General features: G+C 36.2%; 1 protein-coding gene across 1 annotated transcript in view; it reads left to right on the top strand.

The window, feature by feature from the left end:
* The first annotated feature begins 6,499 nt into the window (after positions 1-6,499).
* Positions 6,500-20,191, top strand: part of CALM2 (calmodulin 2) — a 66,418-nt gene continuing 52,726 nt past the window's right edge. The window contains exon 1 of the mRNA XM_053712235.1: positions 6,500-6,625. Within this exon, the coding sequence (XP_053568210.1) occupies positions 6,623-6,625 (3 nt within the window). The 5' untranslated portion in view covers positions 6,500-6,622. The remainder of the gene's footprint in view (positions 6,626-20,191) is intronic.

The following is a 20,191-nucleotide window of genomic DNA, read 5'->3' on the forward strand; positions in this document are numbered from 1 at the left end:
GATTTTCAGACTCCTAACCAAGCCCCAAAGCGTTAGATGTATTTTTGCGTTTAAATGCTCCTGCTGGCTCCAGTTTGTGGAATCTGTCTTTTCATATGCAGGGAAGGGGGAAAAGGGTGAGTGTTCACTCTTCTTTTCCCCCCCAGCCCCTTTCAGTGGGTGTCCAGCCTAACATCTTTAACAGTGCTTAACTGGGACTGGGAGCTTCTAAGTACGTTTTTTAAAAAAAAAATGTATACTGGATTTTTAGATCAGTTTCTCTTCATATTCTTCTTTATAGTAGTGTCTATTACGTGCAGCTATATGAAAATTGGTGTATACGTCACTTTAAAGGGACAGTCAACTCAAAAAATGTTATTGTTTAAAAAGATAGATAATCCTTTTATTACCTATTCCCCAGTTTTGCACAGTCAACATGGTTATATTAATATACTTTTAACCTCTTTGATTACCTTGTCTCTAAGCCTCTTTTGACAACCCCCTGATCACATGACTTTTATGTATTATCTATTGGCTTGCATTTTAGATGTGTTGTGCAGAACCCATGGGCATGAGCACAATGTTATTTATATGGCTCACATGAACTAGCAGTCTCCTGTTGTGAAAAAAACATATTAAAAAGCATGTGATAATAGGCTATTTGTAGAGGCTTACACACAGGAAGAAGTGTAAGGTTTAAATGTTATAAAGTATATTAACATAACAATGTGGTTTGTGCAAAGCTGGGGAATTGTTAGTAAAGGTGTTAGCTATCTTTTTTTAACAATAACAATTTTAGTGTTGACTGTCATTTTAATTCAAATTATTATATATCATGAAAAGAGTTTTCCTTTTCCAATCAGTATTGTCTAATAAATGTGTAACTAACAGACCCACTTAAAAGGTATGTGACTAGAATGCAGAAATATATCTGAGTTTCTACAGCTCAGCTTGAATTCTGTCAGAAGACAGGCTACAGGGATTTATCATTGCTGACATGCACATACAGCCAGCTCTGCGGGACACAGAAATCACTGAGGATACTGAAGACCTAGCTACAGTTACAGGTATTCAAGTATAAGTGCCTGCTTAAAGGGACAGTCTACTCCAAAATTGTTATTGTTTAAAAAGATAGATAATCCCTTTATTACCCATTCCCCAATTTTGCATAACCAACATTGTTATATTAATATACTTTTTACATCTGTGATTACCTTGTTTCTAAGCCTCTGCAGACTAGTCCATTATCTCAATGGTATTTACAGACTTGCATTTTAGCTAATTAGTGCTGACTCATAAATAACTCTGCAGAGATGAGCACAATGTTATCTATATTGCATACATGAACTAGCAGTGTGTTGCTGTGAAAAGCTATAAAAATGCACTGAGATAAGAAGTGGTCTGTAGTGGCTTAGAGACAGGCAGAAAGTTAGAGGCTTAAAGGTGATAAAGTATATTAATATAACAATGTTGGTTGTGCAAATCTCGGGAATGGGTAATAAAGGTATTATCTATCTTTGTTAATACATTTTTAGATAAAAGAACAAAATTACTTTTTGCCCCTTTAAATGGACTGTAAACCTTCCAACATTCCAGAGGCGTTTGGGACTGGGAGGTGAAGAAGACATGTCAGTGAGATGTTTGGTGGGTGGAGCTGATTCATGGGCGTGGTCAGATATTATGTGTACTATGATGGGAGAAACAGGAGAGTCACTGGATTTGCTCTGGAAACCAAGATAATTGCCTTGAATGGGAAGCAGTGGTTGGAACAGCAAGGCACTGCATTCTCATATAATATACAGTTATATCACAGTTATTCATACTACCTTACCTGAATATTGTGTGTGTATATGTATATATAGAGACTTGTGTGTGTATATATATATATATATATATATATATATATATATACAGACTTGAGGGCATGTGGACTTCATCTTTCTGCTAACAATTTATTGATATTATGTTTAGGAACTAGAAAAAATAGATAACTGCAAGCCAGAATTTGCTGGTGGCAGATGACCAAGTATTATGTTTGCAAGCATCTGCACATCCCGTGCTATAAATTGTTTAGTGATCATGAGAATATGTAGATATTTGCTGACAAAAACATTAAAAGTCCTTTTGACAGGACTGGAGTGTAAAATAGCATGCAACCATATACATACATTTTCTGCAGTCTCTTCATTGCATGAATTTTTAAGTAGCAGTTGCAGACTCACATACACACTGGTCACTAAAAGGTCAGATCATAAGACTATCCCCTCTTGTGCAAGGGTATCAATCACTTGCTAAGTTATGTTGACAACCCATATGAACTCAGACAAGAATATCATTCAGACTGAGAACTCAAAATAAGAATAACCCATCAAATTTGTATGCAACGACAGCTTGTAATTGCTTAGATATCTGTGAGGTCATGAAGTATTTTTTTATTTTGTAAAAATAAAAAATGCTTTGTTATATGTAGATTATACCTAGTGATGTTTATTACATTTTTTTCATATATGCATAGACTATATCAGCAATTAAGGATTGCATTGTAAAAGAAAAATCTGCATACAAAATAAATATTATAGCTTTTAAATCTGTAATTTTGTTAGGAATAATAGCATTAATTTGCAAACTAGGGATATAAACCTCAAGAATGTGCATCTTATATAATTGGGTCTGCCCAATAAGAGACAATTAGACCTGTACATTTGGATATGGACAAATGCAAAAAATATCTCTAATTTTGCACTATTCTTTGCATTAATTTAAAAACTCTACACAATTGTCCCCTTTCGACAAATAAATGGACGAATGCACAAGACACAAACATTTAGTTGATTCATTGATATGGCTGGGGTAGGACAGATTTTTTTGCAGGCAGAAAAGGCTTCAAATTGAGTTTTTCACTAGTTAAAGCGATCCAGTAATGCCCCTTTCAGCTACTGATTTCTGTATCAGGACAATAAATTTGTAAGATTTACTTTTGTTTTTGACAAATAAAAAATCAACAAAGTATTTTTTTTTGTGTGCTGCTTTTGACTTGTTGCAGTAACACTAGCTTCTACTTTATTTAAAGGAACAGTGAACTCAAAAAATGTTATTGTTTAAAAAGATAGATAATCCTTTTATTACCCATTCCCCAGTTTTGCACAGAAAACATGGTTATATTAATACACTTTTTAGCTCCTTTATTACCTTGTATCTAAGCATCTTCTGACAGCCCCCTGATCACATGACTTTTTATTTATCTATTAACTTGCATTTAAGCCAATTAGTGCTGTTAGAACCCACGGGCATAAGCACAATGTTATCTATATGGCTCACATGAACTAGAACTCCCCTGTTGTGAAAAGCTAATAAAAAGCATGTGATCATGGGGCTATCTTTAGTGACTTAAGTTTAAAAGTTACAAAGTATATTAATATAACCATGTTGGTTGTGCAAAGCTAGGGAATGGGTAGTAAAGGCATTATCTATCTTTTTAAACAATAACAATTTTTGTGTTAACTGTCCCTTTAATATATATCTTTAAAGGTAATGTGTTAAAGGGACATGCCACCCACATTTTTTTCTTTTATGATTTAGAAAGAGAATGCAATGTTAAACATCTTTCTAATTTACTTATATTATCTAATTTGTTTTATTCTCTTGATATTCTTTGATGAAAAGTATATCTAGATATGCTCACTAGCTGCTGATTGGTTGCTGCACATAGAAGCATCATGTGATTGGCTCACCATGTGCATTGCTTTTTCTTCAAATAAGGATATTTTAAAAATGAAGCAAAATAAATTATGGAAGTAAATTGTAATGTTGTTTAAATTTCTGTTCTCTATCTGAATCATGAAAGAAAGATTTTGGGTTTAGTGGCCCTTTAACAAGTTTGTTGTCTGAGGAAGGGATGGGTCCCCCTGAAACGTCACATTAAACCCTCAGCTCTAAGGACTTATATGCACATCTAGATGGTCTAAAGATATGTGCACTGAAAAGACAGCCCAGTTCAAAGTACATATGCAGGGAGACAATTGGCTCCTAGCTGCGCTGTACACTGCCCTTCAAAGAGGCTGTTACAACATTAACAGCACCTTGATGGCAACATAAAATTCAAACTCTCTTGGTCTTTAAAGTGTTAAAGGGACAGTCTAGAATTGTTTCCTCCAAGCTGAGCATATTGTTTGTTTCTGTTTTTTGGTAATACAAATCTTTGGTCACAAATGTGTAGTTATTGAGCTATAAATACTGTACATGTTCTGTATTATTGTGAATCTTTGAGAAATCTTTCCGGACATCATGATCGCAATTCATGTTGTGTTAGCAGTTCATTTAAAGGGACAGTATACTGTAAAATTGTTTTTCCCTTAATGTGTTTCCAATTACTTTTTTTTACCAGCTGCAGAGTATAAAATGTTTGAGATTTGCTTTCTTAAGGTTTATTTGTGCATATAAATTAGCTAATTTTGTGTTTTGACGCCACAACCTAATAAAATGGCTTGTAGGTATAATCAGATCTCATTACTTTATCACATTGTGTACATATACCTGCTTCTTTATCTTATATCTGTCCATAAACCAAACACCAATACTTGGAAAGAACAATGGAAAATTAACATTTTATTACCTTATCCCTTCTATAACCCACTGGGAGTGTAATTTCTTCTACTGGCTGTGTTAACACAGCTTGGCCTTGAGGCCAGAAACTTTCAGGATGGGTGTGGATACCACAGGCTAAATAATCTATTTCAAATGCCAATATAAGGGTAATGGAAATACTTGTAGACAATTTAATACACTCCAGCAGGTAAAGTGGATCATTGGGAACAAATTAAAGGGACACTAAACCCCAAAAATTTCTTTCATGAATCAGGTAGAGAATACAATTTTAAATACCATTCCAATTTACTTCTATTATCTCATTTGTTTCATTCTTTAGATATCCTTTATTTAAGAAATAACAAACATGGGTGAACCAATCACACGAGACATTTATGTGCAGCCACCAATCAGCAGCTACTGAGCCTATCTAGATATGCTTTTCCCCAAATAATATAAACAAAATGAAGCAAATTGGATAATAGAAGTAAATGAGAAAGTTGTTTAAAATTGTATGCTCTTTCTAAATCCTGAAAGAAAAAATTTGGGTTTCATGTCCCTTTAAAGGGGAGAAATGTTTTGAGTAAACTGTCACTTTGTCACAGATATGTGCATGCAGCCTGCGCTCAGTCAGATAATTATTTGCACAAAAGTATTTTTACTTCTTGGATGTGTTGTCTATGGGGGAAAAAATGCAAAAGTAGATGTTTAAAATAAATGTCAATAAGTAATTCCAGATTTCACTTAGTTTTAATACTATAGTTGCTTTTCTACAGTAAAGTTGGCAAAATGTAATTGATACTAAATCACCATTCAAAATAAGACTTTAAAAGAGAAAAAAGCACTGGGACACTCTCATAATGTGTCTAGAGTTTAGATGTGCTCATCCCATTGTGAATATTTTGTATCTATACATAATTAAGTTTTAGTTATCAAATCTTTATTGGTTTTCTGCAATTTTATAGTGGAAAACAAACAAAAAAAAATCAATGCATTATTGGTTCTGAATCTCCAGTTCACTAATTGTGTCTGAACCAGGCAGTTATCCTATTCCTACTCAAGCACGTATACTGTTGGAGAAATAGAGCAGAAATAATAATGAGAGATGGGAAATTAGAGATCCTGTTTGTGTGTCTGTCATGGCCTGTACAGTATAGCAGATGCCACACCAATATACCAGACTACTGAGCGAACCAAAGCAATGACATGTATATACCTGCTATAAAGTAAATAAGAAGTTATAGTGAGCTGAGTTTTTATCATGTAGTTATTTCAGTTGCGTTACAAAATCTAATGTAAAAACGTAAAGTCCGCTATATATTGCAGAGTCCGAGTTCGAAATGTTAATCAGTTTTGTTCGTTGTAAAGCATTCATGTGCAATGCGCTGTAGATCTTTATGGCAGCCAAGGGGTTAAAAGCAATATAAAGTATAGGACTGCAGCATGCGATCGTCGCTAAGTAACCAGCGATCGCCCCAGATAAAGTGCGCGCCACAACACTCCCAGCCTTCCCCTCTCTCTTTAACAGCACACAGTACTATACTACGTTTATCATCTGCGGTTACTGCGCATGAAGCGCTGCGAATCCACAGTGTGCATGCCCAAGTGACGCATTGCAGGTACCAACCGACCAATCAACACTCTACTCTTCTTATCAAATCATAGTAAATAGCAAAAAATGTGTACATCCGCTAATGAAAAATAGGTCTCTTTTGTATATGCAACTGTTTGTGAAAGGTGATTTCTAACTTTAAAATATAATTTAATAAAAAGGGCATAACTACAAATTCTGTTTTATATGCGTTTTTGTTACTCTATGGCTATTAAGTGAGAACTTAATGAAGGAACTATTTAACAAAAGAGGCGGTGTCATAGCGGAGTCGCAAGGAGGCGTGGCTGTAACAAGAGGTTGGCGTAACGCGTAGTAGTACAGGGTGGAGGGAGGCGTTTATGTAGAACGGTTGGCGGCGATTAGAAATTAGTCCGATTTGAGCCTGTCAGGGTTTAGGTTGTTACTTTGGAACCTGGTGGAGCTTCGCCACTATAACATCGCTTGGAAATGGTGAGTAACGCCCGGCGGACGTTACTGGATTGTCAGCACGCGCCTAATATATATGTGTGCTTCTCCGTCACACGAACGCTTAGCTGAGTCTGCTATGCCTTGGTTTCTCTCTATCGCTGCTACGCACTTGTTTTCTTTGAGGATTGCGCGCTGCTCTTTACTGCTGGTTCTCCAGTCATAGCCTTGTTCTATATTAACCCAAGCTTTGAATTGGGACGTTTTAGCACATTAGAAAAGACATCTGTTGTATTTTTTTGGGTAAGGTGCAGCTGAAGACTTGTTGCTTAATGAATCTTGTGGGGCTTTGATATGTGTAATAGCATGCTATGGCTCCTGAGTATTAGTTCGTCCTGCAGCATGAATTTTACATTATACCTGTTTCTTACTCCCTACTTGTAAATGAGCTGCTTGAGCCTTTGTGTAGGTGCCAAATAGACATTTGCATTAATCTGATTATATTACCTTATATAGCCTTTGCTTCCTGTGCACACGTGTAATATATGTAGTTTGTCACTTGCTCAGGACAGTTGATGCAGTCCCCACTGTGACGCCCAGCACCTGTAATTTTACTAAAGTAGCCACTCTGTAAAGATGACAGATTGATGGTTGCTGATACAGGCGGCTTCTGTATTCAGATCCCATCCCACGCCCTGCCACTGACTGACAAGTGCGGAGTCCTTTGTATGGGAACACTGGAGAAGCTATTACATAATCTGAAATAGCCTGTCTGTAAATGACTAGAGAACTGTCAGATGGTTTGTTTTAATGGCTCATCCTCCATGTTTGGTTATTTAAGCAGGGACTTCATTATATCGCTATTGGCAACCACTGAAGAGAACTTACCTCGAAACGTTAAAGGGAAAAATGATAACGTCTTGTCCACTGCATCTTTTATCTCGCTAGTGGTAAACCACAAGCCCTGGTTAAAGGTATTTTACCTGCATAGTAAGCAGTTGCCTCACTACTCCAGTTAACAGCTTTTCCCCTGCTGTACAACAAGGGGGTAGCATGAGATCAGCTAATAAAATTGTATTTTGTAGATTAATTTACCATCCATAACTTGTTTTGTGTGCATGTAAGATAAGTTGCTTTGCAATCATTTGATAAGGCCTACATTTCTGCTAATATTCATGCCTGGATGTTTGCCATAGTGCCCCTCCTTCCTAGTCAAGCCTGGTTGGGAGGTGGCCCTCTGTACTGAAGTTGGAAACTCTGCACCCAGATTGTGGAGATTGCAGTTGGTCTCCTCCCTAGGATCAGGGTGGGTCCAGGCGCATTATGCTGCAGTTTCCAGGCGGGAATGTGCCCTGGACTTGGTGCAGTTGGCACAATATTTGAAGCAAGGGTCAGTACCCAGTATATGCTGTACCACTGGTTTAAAGCTTGGCAAATATCATGTTAGCACCAACATGTAGCTAAAACCGTCACAGTAGCAAGGTGCACGTCTTCAATGGAATGACATCTGCACAGCTAGCAGAAAACATAAACCTAAATTACCACTAATCACAGTATCATAATCAATACATGCATAATAAAGAAAAAAATAAATTCACTTAGTATTAATTTCAAATGAGGCTTTATTTTTTTTACAAATGTCAGTTGGATACATTTTCCTTCCTAATGCATCATGACAGCCATCAGCCAATCACAAAATGCATATACATATAGTATGTGATTCTTGCACACGCTCAGTAGCAGCTGGTGTCTCAAATTGCTTATAAAGTGGGCACATTTATATAATAGAAGAGTTGGAAAGCTGTTTAAAAGATTCAAACCAAACTACGTAGATGGGTATTACAAATTTATATTTGTGCACATTATGTATTAACATTGCCAACTGCACATCAAACTTTTTTCTCCCTCTATTTTCAGTTTTGAGTACCCGGTTACAGGGCTACAGAAAAGAATACTTGCTAAATTGGACCTAATTAATTTTGCATTCTTCAAGCAGTTACTGTAACATGTTTTAGGGTCTAAGGTTCAGAATCTAGCAAGATCTGCTACATAAGCTCAGTTTTCAGTTGAGCTGCATGAAAACAAAAGTACATTTTTGCTACAGTTCAACATTTTATGGTAAATCACACCAGTTAAAGGTGCTAAACATTTGTATCTAAAATACATAATTTGCTGTTATATTGTGATTGGAGAAAATCCTTGATAGGTGTTCGTTTGATTGAAACTTGTCATTTAAAATATTGAAAAGCTAAGATGAATCTAAATGAAAACAAAGGATCCGGATTTAGAATTGTAGTCCTGGTGCTTGAAATTTGTATAATTTTGCATCTGATGCCTCCCCTTTTCAAGGAGGAAGTTCCTTTTTAAAGGGACAGTTAAGTTATTAGACATTCATGATTCAGACAGAGGATACAACTTTGAAGGGACACCTTTCGTAATTCAGAGAGCATGAATTTTAAGCAACTTTCTAATTTACTCCTATTATAAAATTTTCTTAATTCTCTTGGTATCTTTATTTGAAATGCAAGAATATTAGTTAAGGTGCAGGGCCATTTTTGGTGAACAACCTGGGTTGTTGCTGATTAGTGGATAAATTCATCCACCAATAAAGTGCTGTCCTGTGTCCTGAACTAATAAAAAAGCTTAGATGTCGTCTTTTTCAAATAAAGATAGCAAGAGAACAAAGAAATTGATCATAGGAGTAAATTAGAAAGTTGCTTAAAATTTCATGCTCTATCTGAATCATGAAAGAAAAAATCTGGGTTCAGTGTCCCTTTAAATCTGTCCATTTTACTGCTGTTTCATTTGCTTCCTTCTCCTTTGAATGGCTTATTGTGGTAAGCAGGACAGCAAAACACCTGGGTGCTAGCTTCTGATTGGTGGCTGCATATATATATATATGCCTATTGTGATTGGGTCACCCTATGTGTTTAGTGAGTAACAAGTAGTGCACTACTGTTTCTTTACAGAGGATACCAAGAGAATGAAGCAAATTTAATTAAAGTAAATGGGAAAGTTGTTTAAAATTGTATTTTCTACCTAAATTAAGTTTAATGTACCTTTAAAGGGACACAACCCTTTTTCGTGATTCAGAGCATGCAACTTTCTAATTTACTCCTATTATAAATTTGTCTTCATTCTCTTGCTATCTTTACTTGAAAAGCAGTAAAGTGTAGCAGCCGGCCCATATTTTCGTTCAACCCCTGAATAGCACCTGGTGATTGGTGTCTAAATGTAGCCACCAATCAGCAAGCGCTACCCAGAAAGTTGCTTAAAATTGCATGTTCTCTGAATCATGAGGTTTTTTGTGTCCCTTTAAGGGTTTAAATAAGGTTCATTGAGGGTATGTGTACATAGTTCACTTTTAGCAATGATGAACTGAATTTTAAAATTGTTACCTTTTTGTTAAAACATTTTGCAAGCTTCATAAACAATATTGTTCACCCTTAACTGTGTCCACTTAGGGCTAGCTTCACATGATTGTGCACTTGTGTCACTGTCTAGTATGTAGGTGGTTTAGACAATTTATAGTTTGAAGGAAACCTAGACAACAAAATTTGCTCTTTGGCTTCTAGGGAGCCATGAGGCAATGAGAGCATTGTATATGGACTGCAAATAAAATAAATTATACTGAGAACTTGTTCTAGGCACAATTTAAACATTTGGTATCACCATTTCAGTGTTTGTGACCCACTTAATTTATTATTATTTTTTGCAAACTTCATAAAATGTCTCAAGATAAGGAAGCTAGTTTCTAAATTAGATCGTTATTTTACGGGGCTTATGTTTCTGAATATTTGTGACATGATTTTTAATAAACACTCAAGAAGCCTGTTGGGCTTTTGAAATCTTAGGCTGGTTCAAATTTGAAGTTTGTTATTTGAATGCTATTAAAGGAGCTCTAAAGTAAAAAAAATAGTTTCATGATTCAGATGAAACATGAAATTTAAAAAGTATAAATTCAGTATACTTAAATTATGAGAATATGCACATTTTTCTTTATATACACTTACTGAGACAACAGCTTCTACTGAGCATGTGCAAAAGTGTACAGTATATGTATATACATTTTGATTGGATGGCTGTCACATGATGCAGGGATAGGGACATTTTGGATTACCTTTGAATTTGAAATGAGCAGCAGAATATTTTCTGGCAACTTCAGTGCTATTGCATTTGTTTTATTGTACATTCTAGTGGGTCTTTAAACCAGTAATTGGGAACAAATTAAAGTTGAGTTTTGCAGTGCACTATCCCTTTAAACAATCCTATATTACTGTTGTACACTGGTGGTTTCTTTATATAATTTTTCAAAAGCCTAAGATAGATATATGGGAAACATAGGTTCCCTCGTGAATCCACCCACTTTGTAGACATTTGAATTGAGAGCACAACCACTTTAAACATTAAAGGAAATGGGCCAAAATAAGAGTACATTCCATATAACAGTTGTGGCCATCTTGCTGCCTATTTGTCACATGCAACCCTCTGCACGTGTGGCCTCTAATAGGAAAGCAAGGCTAAGAATCCATGCCATACTGTCTAAAATATTAGTCCCCGTGTGTTAGGAAGTTGGCCATCATGCCAAATATCCCTCTACATAAATGAAAGCAGTCCCTGGACTAGTTTCTTCCTGTTGGAAGAGTCCATGGCTTGGCCACACTTATAATACTTATATACATCAACATTTGGCTGACTCATTTAAAGCCTTATCAAATTTTTTAAATACACGTGAACTTCAGTTTATTAGTGTTGGTTACGAAGTGCTTATTGTAGGTTCTTACTCCTGTAGTGATGTTTGCTGAGGAGCACATGACTTAATGTTACTCTCATTCCCAACCAATGTGCCTTAAACATTTTAATCAGTAATGTCTCCTCTGCCAATTGACTCAACACATAACCAGCTCCAGAGCAGCAATTCACTGCCTGGACACAGCTGAATACATCTGGTGAGCCATTGACCAGAAACAAGCTTAGCTGATAGGTAGACTCAGGAGCAACTATTCACTACTAAGTATGCTTTTCAACATATCAAGAGAAAGATGTAATTATTATAGAAGTAAATTAGATTATTTCTTAAAGGGATTTAAAACAAGTTGGGATAGAGACAAAATATATGTACTTTAATTACTTTACCTGCAAATTTATCCTGCAGTGCCTCACCATTAACCCTTTCTTTTACGTTTCTGATTTGTACAGCTCTAACTTCCCCCATTCCTTTTATGGAGTGTGTATGTATATACATTTTTTTTTCTCTATTGTTGCTTTTGGTAGAATACAAAGGTAAATAGGGATTATCTGCTGGAGCATGCCTAGAAGCTGTGAACTCAGTTGAAATACAATGCCTGTGTCTAAGCACTGATAAGGGGGTGGAGCAAAGTGCTTGAGACAGCATGGCTATTTAAGTTTTTTTGCTTATTTTTGAAAATTATTTTAAAATACTTGCCAATTTTTAAACCATTTTGTTTATGCAAACTTATTTCATGGAAATTTAATTTTGCATTTCATGTTCATTTAAAGGGACAGTGAACATTTAGGGATTTTTATGTAAAATCTTTAGTTGTGTAACGTACACTTTGAATTTTTGTCCCCTTTTCATATAGTTTAGTTATGAAAAAAATCGAGCAATTTCTAAACTTTAAATGCACCTGCTACATCTGTCCCAAGTTGACTATCGGATAACTGCAACACAATTAAAGACATGAAACCCAGTTTCTTTCATGATTCAGATAGAGCATGCAATTTTAAGAAACGTTCTAATTTACTTATTAAATTTTTCTTCTTTTGGTATTTATTTGTAAAAGCAAGAATGTAAGCTTAGGAGCCGGCTTACCCTGGGTAGTGCTTGCTGACTAAATTATCAAATATGCTTTTTTTTTTTTTTTTATATCCTTTAAGGGTAAAGGTAAGTTGATAGCTCAGGAGTGTCTTTAGCAGTCTGTGGCAGCAGTGTTTGCAACTATGTATAACATTGCTATAAACAATGTTGCAAACACTGCTACCGGATATCTGGACACATGCCTGCTCCTGGGCTTACCTAGGATTACTCTAATACAGAATACCAAGTGAACTAAGCACAATTGATAAAATTTGAAAGTTGTTCAAAATATCATGCTCTGTCCAGTCCATTTAAGCTTAATTTTGATTGTATGGTCCCTTTTTAATCTTATACTAACTGGCAGTGGCCATGTCTGTTTAAAGCAGATTGGCTCCTCCAATAGACAATGCAATAACACTTACTCTGAATTTCAAATAAGCAGATTATTTTTTTTTTGCTTTTCCCCCCATTTGCTGCTACCCTGTATCATGTGATAGCCATTAGCCAGTTAAGTATATGTATGTATACCCTTTGCTCTTGTGCACATGCTCAGTAGGAGAGTGAACATAGAGTACATCATTTTGATTGAAGTGTATTGGAAAGTCTCAAAACTACATGCTCTAGCGAAGTTTAACTTTGACTTAAGTGTCACTTTAAGCAACAAGTTGAGATGCATTTGGGGGATTTATAAATCTTTGAGGGCAGCAGCCCTTTGTGCCTCAGCTATTCTTTACCATATTCTTTCTTGTGCAATAGCAATGCAGTAATGTGCAAACACAGATTTTAGCATATTGCTTGTTGCACAAGAATGAATATGGTGACAAAAATAACAGATATGCACAAAGAGCTGCTGCTTTGGGGGTTCACAAAACCTCAATGCACAGCTCTATATCCAATTGACTACCATTATCAAATATGCTCTGTTCTTAGTATCATTTAAAGGGACAGTATACACTCATTTTCATATAACTGCATGTAATAGACACTACTATAAAGAATAAGATGCACAGATACCGATATAAAAACACAGTACAAAACTGTTTAAAAACTTACTTAGAAGCTGTCAGTTTGGCTCTGTTGAAAAGGTAGCTGGAAAGCCCACTGCAAGTGTGAAATAAGACACCCCCCTTTTGCATATGAAAAGACCCTTTACACAAACAGGAGTAAGCTGGAGAAGGTAGCTGACAGTATTCACATAAAACTTTGGGGCTTGGTTAGGAGTCTGAAAATCAGAGCAATGTTATTTAAAAATAAGCAAAACTATACATTTATTTAAAAAACAACAACTTTATGGGCTATATAAATGGATAATCTACAACATTTACTCAAAGAAAAATGAGTAATGTCCCTTTAAGGGTACTGCAAAGCACTACTGGGAGCGAATAGACATAAGGTGAGCTAATAGGCATATGTGCAACCACTAATCAGAAACTAGTTTCCCCCAAATGCATTGTTGCTCTTCAGCCTACCTAGGTATTTTGAACAAAGGATACCAAGAGAATTATGCAATTTTAATAATTGGGGGGGGATTTTAAAAGTGCATGCTCTGAATCATGAGGTTGTTTTATTTCGGATTATCAAGCCCTGTATTAAAGGGACCATAAACACTTGTAAATTCTGGGTGCCACTGCAAATTTCACTTCTGGCTCCATCTGGATTCTAAATATCTAATATAAACTTTTTGTCATACTTTTCAAGATGTGGCTGGTTCCCATACTTTTGGCCCCTACCTTTTTAAACGGATATAAAACCCAAAATGTATTTATTCAGATAGCACATACAATTTTAAACCACTTTACAATTTACTATAACATTTTTTTCCCCCTGATTTCCTTTGTTGAAAGGCAGTAAATTGAGTGTTCTCTGCATTTGTCTGCAGTACTATATGGTAGTTTTGCAAGAGTACTAGATGGCACTATTTCCGGTCATGTAGTGCTCCAGACGTGCACACTCCCCATATAGAAATATCCAGTAAAGAATAACTAACAAAGCAAATTTGATAGTTAAATTGGAATTTTTTTATTTTTTCAAATGGTCTTCATCTGAATCATGAGAACAATTTTGGGTTTCATTTTCCTTAATGTCTCATGTAAAATACTTTTCATAGTCTTAAAGTGAAGGTCAATTTTCGTCAGTGCCCGGTTTTTAAAAATATTTTTAAAAACAGGGGCACTTTCATTGATTAAAATTTACATTGCACTGGATTTGTAGAGATACTTTTTACTGCAAAACCGGATCGCCAATCTCAGCCTCAGTTCCTCTGTACTGACGTCAGAAATGACAAAACCGGCTTCCTCCAATCATGGCTTGCACCCCAGAGCGTCCAGCTCGTGATGCTTGGCTGTGATTGGAGGAAGCCAGTTTCGTCATTGCTATGGTCTAGAGCAGGAAGGAAGGGGATCGTCGATCCGGCTTTGCAGGGGTAAAAGGTAAGTATTTCTTTAAATCCAGTGCAATGTTAATTTTCATCAATGAAAAACCGCTCACTCATTGATGAAAATTGACCTTCACTTTAAAGGGACAGTCTAGTTAAAATTTCATGATTCCGAATCTAGGGCATGTACTTTTAAACTTTCAAATTTGCTTTGTTCACATGGTATTCTTTTAAAGCTTAACCTAAGTAGGCTCATATGCTAATTTATAAGCTCTCAAGGTCGCCTCTTATCTCAGTGCATTTTGAGTTTTTCACAGCTAAACATTTCAAGTGTCGTATAGATAACCTTATGCTCCAGTGGAGTTATGAGTCAGCACTGATTGGCTAAAATGCAAGTCTGTCAAAAGAACAAATATGGGTGGTTGTCTGCAGAGGCTTATATACAAGGTAATAAGAGGTAAAAAGTATATTAACCCTTTGAGTGCTAAGCACTTTCCCACCTGGGTGCTAAGATTTTTATTTTTTTTGCACTTTTTTTTTCTTATTTTTCAGACCCCCAAGACTTACACTATTGGAAATGTTAGGTTATTACCTTTCCAATGGTGGGTCTTAGGGGTCTGTAGCTGCGTAGATGCCTGAGATACAGGCTTCTAAGCAGCATGCCCCCTGCTCCTATACTTAACATTAAGTCTAAATAAAGTTGTGCAGTGACATCATCACGCAAAACGGGAATCCCCGGCGATGCCTTTCACTCTACTGGCACGATCGCTGGGGTAGGAGGCCCCAGATCTCCCCCAAGGTGGGAGTGCTAGTGACGGCTCTGAGCCTTCATGAGCACCAGAGTGGGAAACTGACGGCTCAGCCATCATTAGCACTCAGTTTTTTTTTTTTGGACTTGATTGTCCCTTTAACCCTTTATGATTTAAATAGGGAATGTAATTTTAAACAACTTTCCAATTTGATTTTATCAGAAATTTTGCTTTGCTCTCTTGGTATTCTTAGTTGAAAGCTAAACCTAGGAGGTTGCTAATTTCTTAGACCTTGAAGACCGCCTCTAATCTGAATGCATGTTCTCTACTAGAGGGCATTAGTTTCTGGTCATATAGAAAACAGCTCATGCACATGAAGTTACCCTGGAAATAGCACTGATTGGCTAAAATGCAAGTCTGTCAAAAGAACAAATAAGGGGGCAGTTTGCAGAGGCTTGGATACAGTTTTTTCTTTGTTGCAAAGCGGGGATCATGAGTGTGCAAGAGCACTAGATGGCAGCACTATTTCCTGTCATGTAGAGCTCCAGACACTTAAGTCTTCAACAAAGCATATTTAATAGAAGTAAACTGGAAACTTGGATTTCATATCCCGTTAAGCACTGCTTTATACCTGCGTTTTCATGGTATACTGCATATCCACTATACTAAAATCTCCTTTAAAGTTGGTCTTAACCAGAAATGTTGTTTAAAAAGATCCCTTTACCTATTCCCCAATTTTGCATAATTATATTACACTTTTTGATTACAGATTACCTTGTATCTAAGCCTCTGCATACTGCCCCTTATTTCAGAGCTTTTGACAGACTTGCATTATAGTTAGGGACGCCTAGGAGCACAATTATCTAAATGGCACACACAAACTAACGCCCTCTATTTGTGGGGAAAAAATGGCAAAATGCATTCAGATAAGAGGTGACCTTCAAGGGCTAAGAAATTGGCATATGAGCCTACCTAGGTTTGGCTTTCAACTAAGAATATCAAGAGAATAAAGCAAAAAGTTGTTTAAAGCGAAGGTCAATTTTGATGAATTAGTGCCCGGTTTCTAATAATCCTATTAATAACAAGGGCACTTTAATTAATCAAGTGACATTTCATTCATTTTCTTCAAAAACTTATCTTTTAATTCTGACAGCCACTCCAGCACTCCCGTCGCGAGCGGTCAAGGGTCCAAAATGATCGGTCTTCCTCCATTCACAGCGTTGCATCAGGCCAAGATTCCCCCGGGGGGAAGCTGTAATTGGAGGAAGACGGATTAGTCATTTCTGATGTCTGCAGAGGCTTCCAAAAGCTTGGGGAATCGCTGGAGTGGCTGCCAGGATTAAAAGGTAAGATTTTGAAGAAAATTAGTAAAATGTCAATTTTGATTAATTAAAGTGCCCTTGTTTTTAATAGGATTATTAAAAACCAGGCACTAATTCATTAAAATTGACCTTTGCCCCTTTAGATTTACTTTTTTCCATTGATAATGGCACAACTCTTCCTTAAATAGGAGTGTAATGGTTGGGAAGGAATACTCGCTGTCCTGTCTTCATGGCAGCTACACCTGCTTTTTTATAATCTATAAAATGCACTTTGCAGATGCTCCAGATATTGATGCAATTTTTAACAATCTTCCTGAATTCTGCAAAGTAAATCTAAAGTCTATGCATATTCATTGTCATTACTTCTGAATATTATGCTCCCTTCATATTTGGAACTGCAGGCATTGGCATACTGCAACTTTGTATAGAAAAGTGCTTTAGTGAGTTTCTGAATTTCCATTTTAAGAGTGCTGCTGGTCACAGCAAAGGAAGGACATAAATTGATCATGGGTCAAATTGAAAGTGCAAAAGTACACCTAAGGCCTGTATTTTGTGCAAGGATCTAAATACTTTAATTATAATCCCCAGGGTAATTGTAAGTCAACAGAATCAAAAGCTGTTACAGTATATAATTCCAACATAAAATGGAAGTTATTTGTAAGTATATATAAACTTGACGTATGGAAAATTCTCTTTTTAAAACCTTTTTTTCTGTTAACTGTACACTGTCTCTTAAAGGGATACTAAACCATGTTTTCTTTCATGATTCAGATAGAGCATGCTATTTTAAACAACTTTCTCATTTTCTCCTATTTTTCTTCTCTTGGTAACATTATTTGAAAATGCAGGAATGTAAGGTAAGGAGCCGGCCCATTTTTGGTTCAGCACCTGGGTAGAGCTTGCTGATTGGTTTGCTACATTTAGCCACCAATCTGGAAGCACTAACCCAGGGTGCTGAACAAAAAATGGGCCAGCTCTTAAGCTTACATTTCTGCTTTTTCAAAAAAAAATAGCAAGAGAACAAAAAATATGATAGTAGGAGTAAATTGGAAAGCTGCTTAAAATTACATGCTCTATCTGAATTATGAAAACAAACGGGTTTAGTATCCCTTTAAAGCGATAGGAAAGTCAAAATTAAACTTGCATGATTCAGATGGCTGTCAAACCTATTCTCAGGCCACATTTTGAGGAGGATATCTGACCTGCACAAAGGTAAAATCAGGTTGGCCTGTTTGTTTTTTTTTATTCACTCCTATTTTTAAATGTGCTTTGTTTTATTGGTTTTCCTTGTTGAAAATTAATATGCACATATCCTACACTAGTGGGAGCTAGATGCTGATTGTTGCCTCCTAAATTTGTCTCTTGTGATTGGCTGACTAGATGTCTAGCTGTTCCTTTAGCAAAGGATAAGAATCTCTGCAAATTTGATGATATAAGTAAATTTGAAAGTTTAAAATTGTATTTTCTATCCAGACCATGAGAGAACTTTGGGACTTCCTGTCACTTTAAGCTTTGAAGACTTCAGGTGCATTTAATTAGCAAAGATGCGCAACTTTTCTTTTTTGCACTACTTTAGTTTAAGGGACAGTAAACTTGGTGGTTGGAAGAGCATGCAATTTTAACCTTTTGAGTACCGATCAAAACATGGTAGTTATCAATGCATTGCTTATAGTGCTGATGACAACCACATGTCTTCCCTGCATAACTTGTGGTCTAGTAGCAATTACCTGCTCTTACTAGTGATCACCTGCTGTGAATTTTGCATTTATTTAAATAGTATGATGAGAGCCCCTATATACAGATCAGTTATATAAATGGCCTTTTAAAATGTCTAACTATATTGTTATAATACGTTAGATACAAATACATGGTTTACAATATTTATCAAAATACATAAAATGGTATTGTTTGAAACTACTAGGTCTGAGAATTTATCACTAAACGATCTCAATAAAACTTAAATGGGTGCAATGCCAAAAGCTCAGCACAGGGCTGTACTTGGCTCAGCAGTTAAAGGGTTACATTTTTAACAGTTCTCTGTATATTTCGATCAAGTCATTCAACCTAAACTCAGAGCATACACGTTTCTCTAGCTGTTTGGCAGCAGTTTGCAACCATGTTTATAGCAATGTTGGTTGCAAACACTGCTGCCATAGAATGAAGACTTGTGCACACACCTAATTGCCTATAGGCCTACCTACGATTAACCTTAAAAAGGGATATGAAAAGAAGAAAGTAAATTTGAAATGTGTTTTAGCATTGCTTGCTCTCTGAATCAGGAATGTTTAATTTTCACTAAATAGTGCAACAAAGGTGAAACATGCATTCAATGACCGAGGAGCAGTTTGTCTGATACAGGCAGGGTGCTAGCCCAAACAAGCAAAGGAATTGATGTCATTGGGTGCCTCACATGCGAGTGGTGCCATGAACTGGTAGCGGCTAAGCATTTCTCTAATGGACATTAAACAACCTGTGTGGTTGTCTAGTACTCTGCTCAGTTTTCAGAAGTTTGTAACCTAGGTTACAGGTTTTGCTTTTTGGCCTATTTGATTTTCAGGTTACATAACTTGCCTTTTGGCCATCTAGGGAGTGAGACAAGCTGTTAAACACTCAAGTCAAACTTATCTTTCAGAAAGATCATGCAGTTTTAAGATACTTTCCAATTTACTTCCATTATCAAATGTTGCCCAGTCTCTCTATATACACAGGGTATACTTATACTAACTAATCTGACTGATGTCTAACATGATACAGGGGGCTGGGAATATAAGCCCCCTGTATCATTTGCCTAGGAGGGAATATAAGAAATAAGTTTGTCTTTTTGTCTAAACATTGTAATCAATTTTTGCTGTCATACATTTGAGTAGCATTTACACATGTTGAAAATATTTTGCTTTACACAAGTTAACTAAGACTTGCTTAAATTGAAACTAATACTCCAATATGGGTTTTAGGTTTCTCAAAATTAAGCAGGAGAAATTGCTCTTATCAGCCAGTAGGGATTTGTAATGAGGACACGTGCATTTAAAATCTTTTAAAGTTATATTAAATGTCTGCTCCTATTGGTAAAAACAAAGTTAAATCAAAATGAACAGATTGTGGGTTGGAAAAATTTGTTGAAAGTTAGCAGTGTAGCCCTTCCCCCAGTGTGATAAGAGTAAATTTTAGGAGTCAGATTTGCTCATGCCCAGAACATAATTATCCAAACAGATTTCTCAACCACCTGATAGATATATAGATATTAGCCTAGAAGGTTTGACATGCTAGGATAAGCCTTCCTGGAAGGGCTCTGACAGGAGTAAGACACTGCACTAATGTGTATACAGAGGCTGCAATAACAAAGCCATT

Source organism: Bombina bombina, chromosome 4, assembly GCF_027579735.1.
Source record: "Bombina bombina isolate aBomBom1 chromosome 4, aBomBom1.pri, whole genome shotgun sequence".
Classification (NCBI taxonomy): Eukaryota; Metazoa; Chordata; class Amphibia; order Anura; family Bombinatoridae; genus Bombina; species Bombina bombina.